This window comes from Grammomys surdaster, unplaced genomic scaffold, assembly GCF_004785775.1.
Source record: "Grammomys surdaster isolate TR1022 unplaced genomic scaffold, NIH_TR_1.0 205, whole genome shotgun sequence".
In the NCBI taxonomy this organism is placed as follows: Eukaryota; Metazoa; Chordata; class Mammalia; order Rodentia; family Muridae; genus Grammomys; species Grammomys surdaster.
Genome location: NW_021604650.1, coordinates 4,671,345 through 4,689,921, shown reverse-complemented (window position 1 = coordinate 4,689,921; position 18,577 = coordinate 4,671,345). Strand labels below are relative to the sequence as shown.

At 53.7% G+C, this 18,577-nt stretch overlaps 1 protein-coding gene across 2 annotated transcripts in view; it reads right to left on the bottom strand.

The window, feature by feature from the left end:
* Positions 1 to 1,276: 1,276 nt before the first annotated feature.
* Tpcn2 (two pore segment channel 2) overlaps positions 1,277 to 18,577 on the bottom strand; it is a 30,690-nt gene continuing 13,389 nt past the window's right edge. The window contains exons 8-25 of one of the 2 annotated variants that reach the window (XM_028771161.1): positions 16,924 to 17,023; positions 16,037 to 16,102; positions 15,038 to 15,102; positions 14,285 to 14,385; positions 13,744 to 13,825; positions 13,524 to 13,610; positions 9,126 to 9,245; positions 8,910 to 8,969; positions 8,035 to 8,163; positions 7,234 to 7,283; positions 5,748 to 5,847; positions 5,017 to 5,088; positions 4,383 to 4,456; positions 3,956 to 4,037; positions 3,740 to 3,822; positions 3,116 to 3,197; positions 2,681 to 2,775; positions 1,277 to 1,901 (exon numbers count right to left, since the gene is read on the bottom strand). In XM_028771161.1, the coding sequence (XP_028626994.1) occupies positions 1,823 to 1,901; positions 2,681 to 2,775; positions 3,116 to 3,197; positions 3,740 to 3,822; positions 3,956 to 4,037; positions 4,383 to 4,456; positions 5,017 to 5,088; positions 5,748 to 5,847; positions 7,234 to 7,283; positions 8,035 to 8,163; positions 8,910 to 8,969; positions 9,126 to 9,245; positions 13,524 to 13,610; positions 13,744 to 13,825; positions 14,285 to 14,385; positions 15,038 to 15,102; positions 16,037 to 16,102; positions 16,924 to 17,023 (1,527 nt within the window). In that variant the 3' untranslated portion in view covers positions 1,277 to 1,822. The remainder of the gene's footprint in view (positions 1,902 to 2,680; positions 2,776 to 3,115; positions 3,198 to 3,739; positions 3,823 to 3,955; positions 4,038 to 4,382; positions 4,457 to 5,016; positions 5,089 to 5,747; positions 5,848 to 7,233; positions 7,284 to 8,034; positions 8,164 to 8,909; positions 8,970 to 9,125; positions 9,246 to 13,523; positions 13,611 to 13,743; positions 13,826 to 14,284; positions 14,386 to 15,037; positions 15,103 to 16,036; positions 16,103 to 16,923; positions 17,024 to 18,577) is intronic. The other variant, XR_003711904.1, reaches the window with a different exon arrangement.

Sequence of the window (18,577 nt, the reverse complement as noted above, 5' to 3'; positions counted from 1 at the left end):
ACCCAGGAGTAAGAAAACGGGGAAACCCACAGAGCAACCTTGAAGGCCCCTGAGAAGCACAAGCCCATGCTCCTCAAATAGATTGCCCCAGCCAGGGCCACTAGTGACTTGCAACATTTGAAATGGACAGGGTGGTGAGCTGAGGCAGCCCCTACAACACTGCTGTGGTCCCTCTGCTCCCCACACACTCCAGTGATTGGCACCTCATGTAGCCTTCTGAGGGCAGGGCCATCTGAGTGGAAATCAACTCCCTGCACCTCACTCTTATCAAAATGACCTGCAGGGTGCATTTCTGCACAAAAGCTAGGGTGGATGATTCTGGGTGGACTGGTTGGCATGGGACAGCAGAGGCAGAACCAGGTCACTGACATCCACCTAACAGGCACCAGGTCAGGCTCACTCTGAGGTGAGAACAGGGAACTTGAGACTTGGGAGCAGGCTTGGAAAACCCAGGGGCAGCTTCTGGGAAGGCTCAGAGACCTCCAGGCATGGATAGCACAGCAGAGCTTGTCTCACCAGTAGGTGGCGCTCAAGGCTTAGCAGTTGGGGTTGGGGAACAGAGACAGTGCTCCTACTTGCCAGTGAGTCCAGCCATCACAGAAGAAACTGGCCCAGCTCATGACAATTGGTGTGGGCTCCAATCCACCCTCCAGGAAGGCAGCTTGCTGAGAGGCAGTTCTCAGACTATCTTCAAGAGTCCTAAAGGCCCCACACTGAGAGTGTCAGGGAAATGACGAGGTCTCCAAGCCACTCCTTGGGTGCTGGGAGCCCAATACTTCCTAGGAGGGAGCCGCACCTCTCCAGCACTCCAGACTGAGCACTGTGCTTTCCTAAAATCCCTCAATCATGCTCCCTCAGGTTCCTCTTCCAGACCACGGAGAAGCCCAGGCACTCATAGCCTACAAATGTATAAGCCCCAGGCCGCCATTCTGTGTCAGTGCCCATGGGAGTCATCACTTGGAGCCGGCCCACAGCTTGAAAGGCTCCCAAGAAACTCCAGCACCAACCCCCAGAGTTGTTCTGAAATGAGGAATCCAGAGGTCAGTCTCAGGGCCCTGAGTTGATCCCTTCTCCCCTCTTCCTGCCCCAGCTCCCTCTGCCACAAACCTTGAGGACCAACAACACAGGGCCACCCTGGGCTTCCAGGCTTTTGTGCACGTCACGAAAGGATGCTTCTCATCACAAGTGGGAGCTCACACCTCACAACCTGGTGCTCTTGTGCAGCCCACAACCTAAATAATGCTACCCAACAACCCTGAGGTAGAAAGAGAGGTCAGAGTAAGAACAATCTCATTCTTTATAAAACTTTGTGACACCCCCCCAGGACACCCCCATCACTTCCATAGGCACTGAAACAAAGAGGTGACATTCTCTACACCTGACACCAACCCAATGCCCTGGAAACCTGCCAGCTACTGTCCTGTGCAGGCGTGGGTTCACAAACGCCACTGAAATGGAAGGCACAGATAAGCTTGTGGGTAACAAGGGGAGCTGAGGCCTTCTCGCTTCCTGGCTTTGAGGGTCCTCAGAGATCACTCTCTCTCCTTAGCAAGTCTCACCAAAGCAGCTTGAAAGAGCAGCAAATGGAGGAAGGTGGCCCTGCAGTACCGACCACCGGTCTGCCAAGGCTACAGAGACTGCACAGCAGCTACTGTTGACCAGCCGCTGGGGAGGAGTCCTTGTCCCCGCCTCCATCTGTCCCTGAGTGGTCTGTCCCAGGCACCATCTTTTCTTGCTCAGTCTTGACCAGCTGCTGCCTCCACAGCATGGGCCCAGAACAGCATCTCTGTCCTGTCGGCCCAGCTAGGAGGCCACTCTGATGTCACCTGCACAGATGCAAGTGTGGGTGCTTGTGCAGCTTCTCCACCAGCTCCTCCTCCTTGGGCTCCTCTAGGATGTCCCTGCAGAGTGGGGACAAATCACACAAAAGCTTCAGAGGGGTGAGCCTTCGCCTCTCAGAGACTGCAAGCAAAGTCGGCAGGGAAGGTCATCAAGTGCCCAGTCTCACAGTTCCCAGCCAGGAGGTACTATCAAAACAAGCAGTGGCAGGGTGTAGGGACACAGACACATAGGTCCTGCCTCAGGAAGATACAGATGCTAAAAAGCTTTGTGTGCATTGATAAGCACACTACACTACAGAGGGCTAAGGGGGGGATTCTACGTAGAGCATGTGTGTAGCACGCACCCAACCTGGATTCTACCCTCACATCAAAAAGAATTAAGTGAAAAGCCTGGAAGCCTAGACAACCCCTCTCATACCCACTGGTGTGGCTACAGCCAACTGTCCACAGCCAACACTAGTGGAAGAAAATGGGGCTCATGACACATGGCCCTGAGATGACAGCCACTCTCCTATACAAGCAGAGGACACATTCCATGATGTCACAAGAGGAGAAGGTGTGGCTCCTTCAAGCCACCTGGTTGTGCCCCATGATACCAGCCAGAAGCTACAAGACAATGGAAGATAGATAGTCCCTTCCATGTACTCGGTCCTAAGCAGAGCACAGTCCAAGTCCCTGGTAGAAGCAGAAGTGCCGACCGCCATGCTGTGAGCATCTCTTGCCAGCTCAGCAGCAGTCCAGATGACTGGGTGGAAGAGGAACCCTGCCGGAAACCCTTCCTCCCCACACACCCCTCTCCATGAGCTCCATGGACTGGAGACACACTCCCAAGCCCGCACCTGAACATGAGCTCCACAGACATCTGGTAGGTGATCTGCTTGGTTCCAACAAGGAGCTGCTTATGACCTTGAGGGTCCCATCTGTGGAGAAAGTTCTGGAGCAGGAGGGAGGAAGGGTGTAAGTACCCATCTGATACCAGCTTTGGAGCCCCCGTTGCCTAGTCTGCAGTCACAGTACAGTCACTGTGGGGAGCAGCCCACTCTGGACATCTGGATGCAGAGCCCATGAGATCCTCATCTCTGAAACAGCAAGATGCCCAGCTTCACCCTTAAGGCAGCTTGGGGTCCTGAGAACCCCACAGACCAGCAGAGTAAACAGCTCAGAGGTCCCCAACCAGGATCCCTTTGGCCTGTAGTCTTGGCTAGAATGGCTCACCCACCAAAACTCTACAAACAACTCAGGCAATCTTGGGCTTGGACAGGGGTGGCTGGTACCTCCAGAAGCAGAGCCAGAAACAGGTTGATCCAGATGACAGAGGACACCAACCACCATAGCACAAAATACACCATTGACCACCTGTGAAGGACAAGGAGATCAGGACCCACTATGAGTGGAGTGAGATCATTCCAGAAAAACAAACAACTACAACACACATCTGTGGGGCCTCAGCGGACCCTGCTGCTAATGCGACAATGTATAGAGCAGTAATGCCCATGACACCAAGATTTGGCAATAGCTAGAGCTACCAGAGAAGGCCTAGCATGAGGTTCAAGTTGGACTCGAACCCAGGCCCCTCTGCTGAGCTGGTCAAAGTTCTCTGAGGTATGAGCTAAATGAGCCACCTGACTGTTCCCCTAGGCCTCTACCCCACAGCAATCCCCTGCACTCAGGCAATCCGTCACATCCACTTCATTTACTTCAAACCACCAGGGTGCACAGCAGGGTGCAGAAGCCTGGGGCCCTGGCTATCTCTCAGTGTGGCATGGATGAAGGTTGACACTGCCAGGAGACAGCTTGGCCAGCCTTCCAAGGTCAGCAGCTTGGTTCCCTTCTCCATCCAGGCCCTGGGTCTCCGGTGTAACGTCCAGCTCATGGCCAGTACTGGGGCAGAGACTTACGGGCCCGAGTAGCGCTTATAGGCCTCCAGGATCACCTGCCAATTGTTCACCACCATCACGTTCCACAGTGTGATCAGAGCAGCCTATGGGGCAGCAGAGGTAGGGTCCAGGAGGGCCCCGGGACAAGGGAGAGGGGGAACCAGAGAACAGGGACTGTGGCAAGGCAGAGGGGGAGTCCCAGGTGAGCTGAACCTGGGGACAAGGCAGAGGACTTACAGCAAAGTCATCAAAGTTGTTGGACCAGTAACCTAGCTGCTCAAAGCTTCCACACAGAGCTGAGCTGTTATCTGGAACCAGGCTGCAGAGACAATGGCCCTTGGTTAACGGCTGTACCCAGGGTCTGCACAGCTGAGCACTGCCCCATTTCCCAGCTCAGCACTGACGCAGACCCCAGGAGAAAGGGTAAAGGAAGACGCCACTACCCACCCAAACAGAGAGAGGCTCCCATCCCCAGAACCCTGGGCTCCAGGTTTTGAAGAAGGCATTCTACCCCGAATCCCACCACAACAATGCGACAGCCTAGACCCTGGGAGGAAGGCTGTGCTCAGGACACCCAAGGCAAGACACCTACAAGAAACGTTTAGCAGGAGGGCCCACTGACATGCACACAGGTTAATGTCCTCAGGCACAGACAGCCCCTCACCTGCTGTTTCCAGGAGGCACAATGACACCTTGGAACAGGTTGATCCCAATCATGGCAAACACATAGTATGCCACCTATGGAGGAGGAGAGGGGAAGCTGATGTCAGTGCTGCCACAGGGCCAGGTTAAGGCCAAAGGGGGTGAGGCAATGGGGCTCAGGGACGCCTTTGTCCTAAAGATGGAAGCTGAAGAGGCCAGAAGCAGCAGGCAGCTCTCCAGGGGATCTGGGTGCTACCCAGGTTCTCCAGTTGTAGGCCTGCTACCACAGGAGACAGACCAGGCCCTCTGGCCTCAGTGGAGGCCCAGGTACATCTAGGCTTCAAGCCCTAAAGTATGTCTACAAAGGAGTATCCCCCAAACTCTCAAGGTTGGGCCCATGGGGGCCCAATTTCCTCACTGTTTCTCATTGTAGTACATAACCCAGGGGTCATGAAGGACTGGACAATTACCACAAGGACCCTAGCACAGAGTGGAGACAGTAACCTCAGTCCTCTGTAGAAGAAAGGAGCCAACAAAGTCTGGCATCCTAAGACTGCTGTGAGCCTCCTTGCCAGAGCAGAAGCAGGCCACCCATACCCCACTTGGACTCCATAGAGCCAGGACACCCAGGACACCACCAGAGCCCCGGGACTTACCACCAGGATCCCGCCAAATGCCCTCAAGTTCTGGATTAGGCCCAGGATGGTGCTGGCTACCACAGCCATTGGCTGTAGGCAAGAAGAGGATTCAGACTGACTCTTCCTGCCCAGGGACAACAGTGCCCCACCCTGTACACACACACACACACACACACACACACACACACTCTCGCCCTGACCAGTAGGACAGAATGGACCAGCAAACTACTCTATAGCCATCCACACACACCTAGACACGCTTGGATACCCACTTCAAAGCCATCTATACACAGTATACTCCACAGCACACACGCACGCATGCACACACATGCACACGCACATGCATATACACATGCACACACACACACGTACATGCACACACATGTGCTCGCACACACATGTATACACACACATGCACACACACGTACACGCACACATAAGTTCACCTACACCACACCCACATACATGCTCACATATTCCCTGAATATCCTCAGCCTCCTGTGGGTGCTGTGGCACAGGCCCCTTTGACAGAGCCTGGCATCCATACCCTGTGGTCACCCTCTGCCTGCTGGACCACTAAGACCTGATTTGCACCTCTGTGACCTGGAGGCTAAAAGAAATGGATGTCTGGGTTCTTGATCCAGTGGCCCCACCCCAGCAGCTTAAGAATGGCAAGGGGGCTTAGGGTATGCTCCCACGGGGCCCTGGTGATGAGTGTCCCGGCCCCAGACCATGGCGGGAAGACACACCTTTATGTTGGGAATGATGCGCAGGAAGCGGAACACAATCAGTGTGTTCACCAGCCGTGTCATGTCCCACAGTGACAGTGGGCCGGACTGCTCGGGCTGCCTAGGAAGACACAGGAGCCATGTTAGGAGGTTCGGGGGAGCAGAGGGGATAGGGGATGAGGCAGCAGGGGTGAACAGACAGCAATAGTCACTGCATGGACACCAGGCAGAAGCTCCCAGGAGGTTGGAGGCTGAGCCCAGCCATACCCTCCTCACACCCAGTGCCCAGGCAGCCATAACCACAGCTACCGACATATCTCCCAGGACAGCCACAGCCACACCTCCCCAAAATGGCTACAGCCACAGCCACACATCTCCCACAGCCAGGGCCACACTTCCCAGGACAGCCTCATAGCATGAAGACAGAGATGGTATTCACTGCCCAGGACCCTGACCTGCCAAGCTCAGTTCCTCAAGAACTGATGGGAAGCCTGTCCTAACTAACCCCAACCTATTCCCTGACCTTTGGCCCTGTCCCTTCACTGACCCTGTCTCATCTGGAGCCTATGACTTTTGACCCTATCTCCTGACCCCATCCCCTATCCCATAGTCCAGCTCTGTCCCCCGACCCTGTGGCTGACACTCCACTCCAGCATCCCCATGGCCTCTCTATACCCTCATTTCTATCTAAACATAAGCCTTCCTCACCCCAAATGTCACTCCCTCAATTCCTGAGGTGATGGGACAAAGCTTGAGAGGGGCTTGACTCACATTAGAAACAAGCTTGCCACTGTCACCTGGCTCCTGCCTGGCACAGGGCAGACTATCTCTAAACCATCCCAGCAGGCACCCAGGGACAACTCTATAGGTCAATACTGGACCCTCAGCCCTCTGAAGCCTCTCCTAACTGTGTCACTAAAGCAGCGCAGGAATCCAAAGTGGATATAAGTGGCCCTGGGCCTGTGCTAGGCAAGTCTTGGCTCACAGGAATAGCTCACAACAACCTTATGTGTCATCCTGCTATAGGCAGCCTCACCAACAAAGGCAGGGCACAAGCCAAGCACCACTGGCTATGCCAAAAGTCCTGGGGCCCTACCCAGGAGTCTCTCTGTACAGTAAGAATGGAGGCTAGTGGGCTCAACCCGCCCTACACTAGGCAGGTGCTAGCAAGGAGATCACCCCATACTGCAGACCTGAGTTGGGCCTCATATCCCACAGTGGAGATGATGGGGAAGAGGGAACATGGCCATCTGTTAGACTCCCTTACAGGGAACACAACCACTGCCCACCAAGCCAATGCAAAGGGGACTGCCTGAAGGAGGAACAGTATCCATTTCTGTATGTCCCCCTCATGCAGGGCAGACTCAGCCCACAGTCCAACAGCCTTACTTAGAGTGGGCCATGCCAGTGGCCAGGAACCCCATGTGGTCCTGGAAATCTATCACCTGGGTGCAGTGAGACAGGTCACTGCCCAGGTTGTGTCGCCAGGTTCTCTGCAATCACATACCATCCTGAGTGCGGCAATCCGTATACAGCCAGGGTAGAAATCTCCAAAACCTGGACCACAGAGAGAAGGGGCATCATCCAGCAGTGCCAGCCCAAGTGGCACCTCCAGCAGTGCCAGCCCAGGCAGTTTGCAACAGAATCTTAAGACCTGGGTCCATCATTTGGGCATGCAGTGGAACCTCAGACGGAGCTCAGGCCTGACCTCACACATCCAGATGTTAGACTTCCGCCAGCCAAAATACTCTGGTTTCAGGAATCAGGACTGGGGAAGCCACTTCCTCACAGATGGACCAAAAGGCCTAGCTCAAATAACTCTCTCCGTACATGTCCCCAGGGGCCTACTGGCTCTCAAAATGTCACTTGAGGTCACTGCTGTCACACTTACACCAAGTATGAACCTCTCACTCCAAGAAAGTGGGGATTCCCAAGGGTACCTTGGGTGGCCGAGACCCCCTAACATTGAATTGTCCATACCAAGGTTGCACTGTGAACCAGTGGCACTGGAGGACTGTGCCAAGGGCTGGTAAGTACTGATAGCTCTGAGTCCTGCTGCACCTCCCTCAGAATGAAAAGTGGCAGTCCAGCCCCTATAACACTCATACACAATGGGGACCAAATTCCTGCATCCCATCATGCACTTCACCACAGGTCCCTCAAGCCAGGGGCCCCACTTACTCCTGGGTAGTCCACTATACTATATGATCTATCTGTGCTACACTGTACACCCAAAGGACCCAGGCAGAGCTGCCAGCCAAGCTCACAGAGCCACCAGGAGAGGTACCCCGGCTTGCATGGACTTTACCAGCAGGATGATGGTGAGGAGGCCATCAAATACGTTGCTATGGTAAGACAAGTAGCCCCACAGGCCCAGCGCGAACACCTTCAACAGCAGCTCCAGCAGGTAGTACAAGATGAAGATACAGTCAAGAATCTGAGGAGGCAGAAAAGCCATAGCCAGCTTCACTTGCTGCATCTCATGCTGGTCCCAAGACACCAAGGCCTATGATCAGAGTATCCTGTTCCCCCCTCCCAGCCTCCCCTGATCCCTTCCACTCCTCTCACCCCCACCCCATTCCCCATCTAGGGCATTGATAGCTAGTATTTCTGCTTCTTGTTCTGTCCACACAGACCCCAAGGATGAACATCTCCACCTGACCTAGGCCTCTCTGGCCAACAGACAAGGAAAAGGCACACTCCGGGCAGGCTCTTCCCAGGGGAACCTGAGCTTGCAGAAGCTTCTCCCCAAGAAGATAGAGGGTTTGGGGTAGGAACTCCTCAAGGAAGATGGCCTCTCCCAGGAAGGAAACACAAGTAACTCTTCCTTTAAAGGAGGACACACACACACACCAGAGCATGGGGAGGCTCACTCCACTCCCAGAGTATAACATTATTCCATTCTGAGATGTCAAAGAGACCATTTTCTTCTTAGAGGCAAAACTAAGAGCCTGAAGCCAGACAGCCCACAAGACCCAGTCAGTCTCTTCTTTCTACAGGACCCCAGCCTCATACCCACACAGGGGTCCAAGAAGTCACTGTGTCCCCATCAGCCACTTTCTGCCTGTATAACCAGAGCCTACAACTGCTCTAGCCAGCCACCCTGCCTCCACCCTGCTACTCCTCACTGCTCAGCCCCTGGCAGAACTGACAGCTTCACAGGCCAGCAGCCCCTGAGCTCACCCCCAGGACAAAGTCATCACGTTCCCCAGGCATCAGGTCTGAGTCCAGCACCAGGAACACCTGCAAGCCAGAGTGAAGGACAACTGAACCATGGTGGCCAGTCACAGTGAAGGGTTAAGAGGGAAGACTGGCTGCAGGACACACCTTCACTAAACTGGAAGGAAGGGTGCAGAGGAGAGGGCCTCTCTCAGCACCACAGGGTGAGCCCCAACTCACACAAATAGACAAGAGGTTTCCCAGAGCGATGAGGTTCCCCAGGTAGTCGAAGTACTGGTGGCTGAAGATGAACTGGGCAGTCTGCAGGCATGGAGACTGGTACTGGGGCTTCGGTGGGCGCTGCAAAGGAAACCCACACTCTTAGAGCCATGGCAAGGCACATGACCTGCTTCTTGTTCTGGGATGACATGTTCCTGCCCTGCCCTATCTAATCTCAAACACAGAAGCAGTTTTATACACGAGAAGCTAGTCACCGTGAGCTATAGCATATAGCTAGAATGATCTGAATGCCTCCTGTCCTGTGCATAAACCGTGTCACACATCAGTCATTTGGAATGTATGCTTGGGGGTTGGAAAGATTCGTGGTTATGAGGACAGGCTGTTTTCCCAGAGGACCCAGGTTCCATTCCCAATATTCACACACAGTAGCCCACAACTCTCTAAAACTCCAGTCCCAGGCAATATAACACTCTCTTATGGCCTCTGCAGGCACCAGGCACACATGTGGTACACAGAAGAAATACCCATACATGCTTGGGAGCCAGGGAGCCAGAGAGATGGTTCAGTAGTTAAGAACACTTGCTGCTTTTGCAGAGGATCTGGGTCAGTCCCCAGCACCCACATGGCGTTTCACAGCCATCTATAACTCCAGGTCCAGGTGATCTAATGCCCTCTTCTGGCCTCCACAGGGACCAGGCATACAAGTGCTATACATACATATATGTAGACAAATCACTCCTATCCATAAAATAAAAAAATAAATCTTGGGCTGGAGAGACGGCTCATCAGTCAAGAATATTTGCTGTCCTTCCAGAGAACCCATGTTCAATTCCCAGCACACACATGACAACTCACAAATTCTGTAACACAATTCTAGGGCATCTGATGCCCTCTTCTGGCCTCTGCAGGTACCGTACACACATGGTACATAGACATACATGCAGGGAAAACAATTAAAACACTTAAGAGGCTGGAGAAGTGGCTCAGCAATTAAGAGCACATACTGCACTTGCAGAGGACCCAAGTTCAGTTCCCAGCATTTACATCTGACAGAGTGGGTCACAACCATTGGTAACCAGAGCTCAGAGAGATCTAATGTCAGATGCACACATATACACTAATTAAAAATAAATCTTAAAATGAAAAAAAGATCTTTAAAACGTTCCTAGAGCTGGCTTACCAAGTCCTAGGACCAAGACAGTAGCAAACACAGGTATCTTGTGGCCAGCCAGAGTGGACAGTGGTGGGGGACAGCCTCACGAGACCCAGTATTTTCTGAGGCACATTTGACACCAGCATGGAACATGGCTGCAGCAGATTCATGCAGTGAACCATGGGGGAAGCCTGGAATCCCTGTGAGTCCTCCCTGAGGTGACAGAGAGAATGCTCCTGCTGCCCCCAGTGGAAAGACTGCCCTCACACGTAACAGTAAGTTCCAATGATAAAACTGAACTGCTGACTTCCTCAGTGACTGGCAAAGCCACAGTTCTGGTGACAGCTCCCATCGAAGAATGGCCACCAGGGGGGTGCAGGGAGGAGAGTTTATCATCAAAAGTGGTTTAAATGGGAAGATCTCAAACTTCGTGAACTCCGTGTCAGGTACAAACAGACGCCTACAGCTACGTGAGGCAATGTCCCATAGAAAATGTCAGAACGCCATGTTGAACAGTGACTACTCTGGGAAGTCTTCAACAAGCAGTCACTACTTCTCAGCTGATTCACCAGCAACACCAGTCCACTGTGAATACAGCTCCTGTCAGCATCCAGCCATGCAGTCCTCCTGGCACCCTAGAGCTGCAGCCTGACCTACTGACATGTGAGCTAGTGTGCAGGGCCTGCCTGCCCAGAGGCCCCTAGGGGCTCTGCACACCCTGGCCTCTGCTGCAGAGAGCATGGCCCCTGGAGCACCTAGTGTGGTTGCTTTCACTTGCCAATGGCCCACAGACCAGCATGGGCTCAGGCAGACCAGAGTCAGTCTGTTCCCAAAGGTCTGGGTCACCTTCTTCACAGGAGTGTGAGCCACATTCTCCATAGAGACTGGGCCACCTTCTCTACAGAAGTATGAGCAACACTTCTCCACAGAGGCCTGAGTCTGGCTGGGGAAGGTCGTCTCCTAAGGTCATCCTTGCTAGGACACTGTCCCTCAGCCCCCGAGCTCTTCCTTCTCTACAGCAAGTCTTTGGTCACTCCAGAGACTTCCTTGTAGGGAGGGGGGCCTTGTCTACATTTCCTCTGTGGTTTCTGCCTGACTGGAAGCTCACTAACACCTTGGCTGAGAGAGGGTCAGCATCTCCATCGTGTTCAAACTTGGCCAAACCTAGCCACACACGCCTGTGGAACTGAGAGCTGAGTCCACCAGGCTCCAAGTGACAGAGGATACCCTCTGGGGAGGGCAGCAAGGGAATTTTCCATTCTTCTCCCATAGCTACAGTGGTTACTACCCTTGTTGAAGGACTCGTTGGAAGCTCTACGGTGCCTCCTCAGCACCCATCAGCATGCACGTAGCTCCCTACTCACAGGTGCCACCCTATCCCAGGGCACCTGCCCCTGATGTTAGCAACCTCCAAGTAGCTGAACCTCAGGACTGAGTTCAGTACCCACTGCACTTGGTTTTGGGGGAGAAGCATGACAACACCAAGAAAAGAATCTGCGGCTCCAAACTTCCATATTTGAACACCAATCCTAGGCTTCAGGTCTTGGAGCACCAGAAAGAGCACACCCCACAGAGCAGATACGTAGCTGAGAAAGCCAAACATGGTTAGGCATGCCTCTAATCCCAGCATTCAAAAGCAAACACTGTGAGTTTGAAGCCAACTAGGGCTGCAGACTGCGTTCAGGGACAGCTACAGCTACATAGAGAGACCCTGTCTCAAAGAATCCAAAAAGTAACTGGGAAAGGGGGACAGAGGAGGGATATAGCTCAAGTGCTAGGCTGTCCCCAGCCTAAGCTTACTCTAATGGGCCTCGATGGACAGACAGAGTCCATACGTTCTTCTGCAGCAGCATGGCAGGACACATGCACCTATCTCTCTTCTGTTCCCCAGAGACTGACAAGCAGCAGCCCAAGGAGAACCTGGACAGCCCAGCAGGCACTGCTGGGTAACTGTTCTCTTGCCCAGGTCCGATTGTTCCTGGGAAAGGTATCCCTAGCCCACATGGCCTCCAAGAGCAGCCTCCTGAGGCAGCAGACCTCCTCCCTACCCCAAGGTCGGGGAGGGACCCTCTGACCCCTCAAAGTCCACCTGGTCCAAGCAGAGGGCTGACAGCAGAACAGACACAGTCCCCTGCTAATGCATCATTGTCAGCAGACTCCTGTACCCAAGGGAAAGTGGGCAGAAGTGACACCCCTAAGGACAACAGCAACAAATGCATGCCTCCAGAAGGCCTCGGGAGGTCTGAGAAAAACATGGTTTTAAGACAGCCACCTGGGATAGGGAACTGAGGCCACATAAACTGACAACTCTCCCAGAGCAGCTGACAGGCTGAGCTGATCATTCTCCACAGAATTCGAACACTCAACCCCACCCCTTCAGAATGTGATGCATTTGTAGACAGACAGTGCCTTTTCCAGAGGTGGCTCCGTGAAAGTGCAGGTGTGTGTGGGGGGTCTTCTTCAACATTCCTATGTCCTTGTAAGAAGAAAGTTTGGGGACATACACACAGAGAATGACTACATGTAGACACAGGGAGAAGCCACTGTGGGCCAGCCACAAAGAGAGGCGTTGGGAGGGGCTGGACTGTGGTGGATATCTCCTTCTCAGGTTTCCAGCCCAGGACATGAGACATAAATGTCAATTGCTGTGGCTATGTGGCTGAGTCTAAGGCAGGCTGAGTAGCCAGGTCACACGGCAGTGGAACTGTCAAGCTTCAAGCAATAGGACACATCCGAGCCCATCTCAGTCTGTCCCCACTCAGGACCCGATTTGGTCCTCTCAGGGCTGGCTGGCAGGAACAGCAGTCCCTCTGCCTGCCTGAGATATCTAAGGTACGCCTGGCAAGGCTGCTCACTCCAGAAACCCACATTGGAACATGCAGGCATTCTTGTTTTCTGGCTGGGCCTGAAATGGAAGCCAAGACCCCAGGGGACCTTCACAAGCATCAAGAATGAGAGGCAAAGGCCTTGGAGAGAGCCAGCTTTAGACCTCCCAGGGGAATGGTCAGAGGAGTTTGTTTGAGACAGAGAAATGCCGTGGAATGTTCCTCTGGGTCAGGCTCGCCCAGGTCATTTCTCCGAATAGGAAATGTCTTCATCCAACAAATTCACCAGCCAAAGGATTCCCATTGCCAATCCCAAGGACTGGGAATTCAGGGCAGGCAAGTCCCAGCAGTGGTCTTTAGAAACACCACGAGCCTTGGTGGCCCTGGGCTGGGCAGACGGCACAGGCCAGACCTACTTACCTCTTTGACCACACCTTTGTCAACCTCATCGAAGAGTTTCTGGAACTCTTCAGCCAGCATCGGTCGGCCTTCATAGGAGAGCACCTTCTGTGGAAGGAAGGCCAGGCCAGCCGCTGGCAATGGGGGAGGGATGCCTGGGCCCCTCCCGATGATCAGTGGTAAGCACTGGACTGACAACCCACCCGACAGGAGCTAGGGAAGACCCAGGGAGAGCAGCAACCTGCACGATGGCCTGTTTGTGAATTTTGTTCAGCTGGGTTTTCTGAAGCACTTGGAGGAAGTTCTCGGGATTTACCCCAACTCTGTGGCAAAGAAACCCCACCCTAGTGAGCAATATCCAATGGCCATTCCTCCAGCCTGAACTATGTATCCACCATGCTGCATGGGAAAGGAGCCCCAGTGAGCTTCCACCATGAGCTGAAGTGCCTTACAGCCTACATCTAAGATCCCCTGGAGATGCCCCCTTAAAGAGGGACAGCTGCCACTGAACAGTCAAGGCCAGAAGCTTCTCGGAGGCACATCAGTGCCCTCCTTTCTCTGCCCACCTGGCGGTGCGGATGCCTGCCTTAGACACAAGTGGGCTAGGCTAACAGGATAACGGAAGCACTGAGGGCTTGGCAGTTCATACAGCTCCCAATGGAATATCCAGTCTGGCGCCAGCCAGCAGGGGCTACTTAGGAAACCCCTAATGACCACCCTGTCCCCCTTCTTAGAAGCAAAAGAACATATTGTCCTGGGAGAGGACCCCACCTGACACTCACAACTCAGGGGTGGCTCCAGATGGCCCTGACCTAAAGGCAAGGACTTCATAGGCTGCACGGGCCCCCAGTCGCCGCCGGAACAGTGAGGTCTGCAGAGATTTCTATAAAGAGGATAGCTCTCAACACGCAGCCCTGGCATTACTCAAGCACATCTTGATCCCTGCCCACACTGCTCTGAGGAGTGGACTAAGGGGACCCTGGGGAGGGTCCAAGAGAGGCTGTGAAGCAGCCCGTCACTCCTTAGGTATCAGAGGACAATCACACCATTAGGGGACAGCTCTCAAAGGAGGGAGCCCAGCAACCCTTTAATACAGTTTCCTGTGTAGTGATGACCCCCCCCATTTTCAGTAAGAATTGTAATGCAAATATGTGATATGCAGGATATCTGATATGCGTTCCCTGTGAAAGGGTCGTTCATCACCCCCCAAGGGGTCGTGACCCACAGGTTAAGAACCACTGCTCTAAGGTCTACATTTCTTCTCTGTGCATTTTAGGAGGCAAAACACTCCCCCCCAGGAGTTGCAGTCTTTAGGTGTTTTCCTCTTGGGTGTGGAAGAAGGAAGGAAACCCTGGGTAACCATGGCAATACCTGTGCTACTGAAACAGCCCATAGCAGAGACAGTGTTTCTGAGCCGGTCCACAGAAGGTGGCAACCGGCTTCCCTCCCACCAGGGTCAGTTGACTCAGGGACTACTTTGCCTGGCCTGTGAGGCCAGCTCTGGCATAGCCCCACAGTGACACAGGGTGGCTCACCATTAGGTAGCCACGGAACTGATTATAAATGATGGCCGTCAGAAGGTTCATCAGAAACAAGCTTCCTGTGAAAGGAAAAAACAAAACAATAAACCTGACCAGATGGCAGTGGAAAGGAACCTGCAGTGGCCAGGGACTACAACTGTCCCGGACTCAAAGGTCTCAGCAAGCCTGGGCACGATGGCTAGGAGCCCGGCCACTGACCGCAGCTCAATGACTGACCACAGTCAAGTTCACAGAGTTCCCTTCTGCCTCACAGCAGGGGACACACACAAGACTCCTGCATCCTTGTCTATCAATGGGGCGAGGCCAAGCATACCTAGCCACGGATAGATCACACAAGGCCATCAATGGCCACATACCACCAGGGGGAGAGTGGGGAGGGCATGCTAAGATAAAGCTGGGGTTGGGGGCAGACTGAGGTAAAGTTACGGGTGGTGTCCGGACACACACAGGTACAGGACAGGGAACTGAGGTGCAGCTATTGGGGTGGGATAGGCTGAAATGAAGAATGGGTCTGAGGTATTCTGAGGGGCCATGTTGAGGAGACTGGTGCAGGGCAATAAGCTAAGGTGAAGCTACACAGGAAGCACCTTGAGGTAAAGTTACAGGGTGAGGTGAAGTCATAGGTAGACAGCCCGAGATCAAGTCCTAAGTTGGGAACAAGCTGAGGTGAAGGTCTGTGGAGTGAGCTAAGGTAAAGCTACAGGGAGACAGGCTGAGGTGAAATTACAGGATGGGGACACCCGAGAGGTCAGGGAAAGGTGAAGGTCTGGGGGATGAGCTGAGGGAAAGCCAGAAAGTGAAAACAGCCCCAGGTCAAGTTAAAGGGAGTGGGGGAGGGGAAATTCCAGGATGAGGGTAGACTGAGGCAAAGTTACAGAAGCAAGCTTAAGGGGCTGTAGAGGCCAGCTACAGCCAGCCACTCCTGAGCACAGGGATCCTGTCACACATGTGGGTGAGCACAACCCAGTGCCACACAAACCCACAGGCACTTACCTATCAGGGTGAAAATTATGAAGAAAAGAGCACAGGCCCGGTTCTGGGTATACGCTGGGATCATCACTAAGACAAAGAAGAATCTGAGTCTAAACACACACTGCAGTGGCTGCCCTGTTTCCATCCTGACCCCTCCTCACCAAACCTCACAGAGCAGCTGAGAACTTCCTGTTCAAAGTCCGATCTCAAACATTTACAGTACTGCCTGGGATAGAAGCTCAGCCCTTCATCGATGGGCCTCCCTGTGACCACACCCCTAGCCACAAAGCTCTCCCTATAGTGACTGGCTCAGGGTCAGGTAGCACAGCACTTCTGGGATGGGAATCCCAGGCTGCCCTCAGGGAAGGTTGCCAAGGTTGTGAGGAGACCTAAGATCAGGGTAAATGGCACCAGCCACAGTGGCCAGGCCACAGCAGAGCTCAGAAGGACTGCAGGATTCGCATCCTGTCACAGTCCACATGGGAGTAGTTGGGAGGACCTGGCGGCACCCAACCACGGCCTGCTAAGACCAGGAAGCTCTCACACTTGACGCTCCTGAATGGCATGCACCTCCCAGCAGGCCCAGGCAGTGAACAGCGTGGCTAAGCCCCAAAGAGGCCACCACAGGAACCACTGACTAACACCACGTCACCACATACCACAGACACTTTCAGTTTCTCCAGGGAATAAAGTGACAAGATAAAGGGAACAAAGAAAGAAAGAAGGTACTGGAAGGGACCAAAAACGCAAAGGGGTGAGGGGAAAGAAAGGTAGAGAGTGGGGCCTAGTATCTTATTATCTTATCCCCATGCTAAGGAAAAGGGCTCACACACTCAGGCCAAACCACAGTTCAGCCTCCCAACCGGCCCTCCTAGGCCAGGCTCCGCCCTCCCAGCTCCCACACACACCATCAGGGTTGTTGGCAGTAGTCAGCAGCACTAGGAGTGAGGTCAGTGCTTCTGGAAGGTTCCGGAAGTAGGCCAGCCTCTCCTGGTCCTGTGCTTCATCCTGAGAGCAGATGAGGTAGCCATCTGAACCTCTGTCTCCCAGCTGAGGTCTTAACCTAATGCAGCTCCATTTAGTCCCACAGCCAGGACCATACAGGGGCAAGGGGTGGGGTCAACATCCTGCATCTGTCTATTACTTCTCAGCAGGCAGGCTCTGCGCTCACCACCAGACAGGTCAGGACTCAGGGCCTGCAGGCACTTAAGCGGGCTTCCCACCATAATGGCCTATCCAGAACCCAGTGAAAACCCTGAGCCAGCCTAGCTGAGCACAGCAGCCTGGCAGCCAAGCAACCATATGAGGGACCACCTAGCCTTCTTGGAGCCTGCCAGGCACTGTGTACACAGTGAGGAAGAGCCAGGGGGTGGGACAGGCAAAGACCTCACTGCTCCTGATGCAGAGGCCCTTGAAGCTCAGATGCCTTATCCATGCAGCTGTGCCTTACCATAGCAGACAGCAGGGGTAGCCATGCCTGGGCTCCCACCCTCTGCTCTCCCTGTAAAGTCCTGACATGGAAGTTAGCAAATATGGATAGTGTATCTGCCTCAAAGAAACCTCAGCTCCAGACTCCTGAACTCAGCGCTGTCCCTGGAGTCACCCTGTGCCTACCCAGTCAGAATATGGACAGCAGTGTAAACAGCAGGACAGGTGACACACAGGAAGCAGACTGCATGCACAGAACCAGCTTTCTCCTAAAACAACTTCAGTAGGCACCTGCCACTGACACCCCACCTGGCCCGCACCCAAGAAGGACTCAGGACAAGCATTAACCCCAGGACCCACTTACCACATCTACAAAACAGCACTGTCACCTATCTGCCTCACGTGGGGACAGATGAGTGACTGGTGGTCACAGATGCCACAAATGACTAAAGCCATGGGACGAAAATGTCACAAAAACAAACTTGGTTGACAAACGTGCTGAGCATGGGACCAGGCAGCCCAACCTGGGCCCAGGACAGGAGAGCAAATGCCTTCTAAGACACCACTCAGCTAAGGGTCTCAGAGGACAAGCTGTCTCCCAAGGACATGTCCAGGGATTGCAGTATTAAAGGACTGAAGCCAGCCTTCCAGGGCCTGAAGCCATCCACTAACCCACTGAAGTAAGCTCAGGGAAGGTTTTGTGTTGGCTGAGGAAGGTTCTAGAATCTGCCTCAGTTTACAGACTAGAACACTGAGGCTCAAGGGTGATGAGAGGCCTCCAAGGCAGGATGGCCTGGCCCAGCTCCCAGCAGGTCTCTTGCAGCACTCTAAAAAATCTACTACTTCCACAAGTTGTGTAGACTCTCCCAAGCCATGAGCCTGTGGCAGCAGAGGGAGCCTTGGGTTCCCACCCAGCCCACTGTTGACACATCATCACAGCCCTGATGACAATCTGTGAGCTGGAAATGCAGCACTGTGTAACCACATGCCAAACTCCAGCTCCATGCGGTGAGCAGGACGTGGGTAGCAAGTGGGCTAGCTTTAGGCAATGCCTACACAAGGGGCTCAGACAAGGTGAGGTGCTGTATCCTCAGATGGCACGAGTCTGGAGACCCTGAGCTGGTCCTGGTCCAG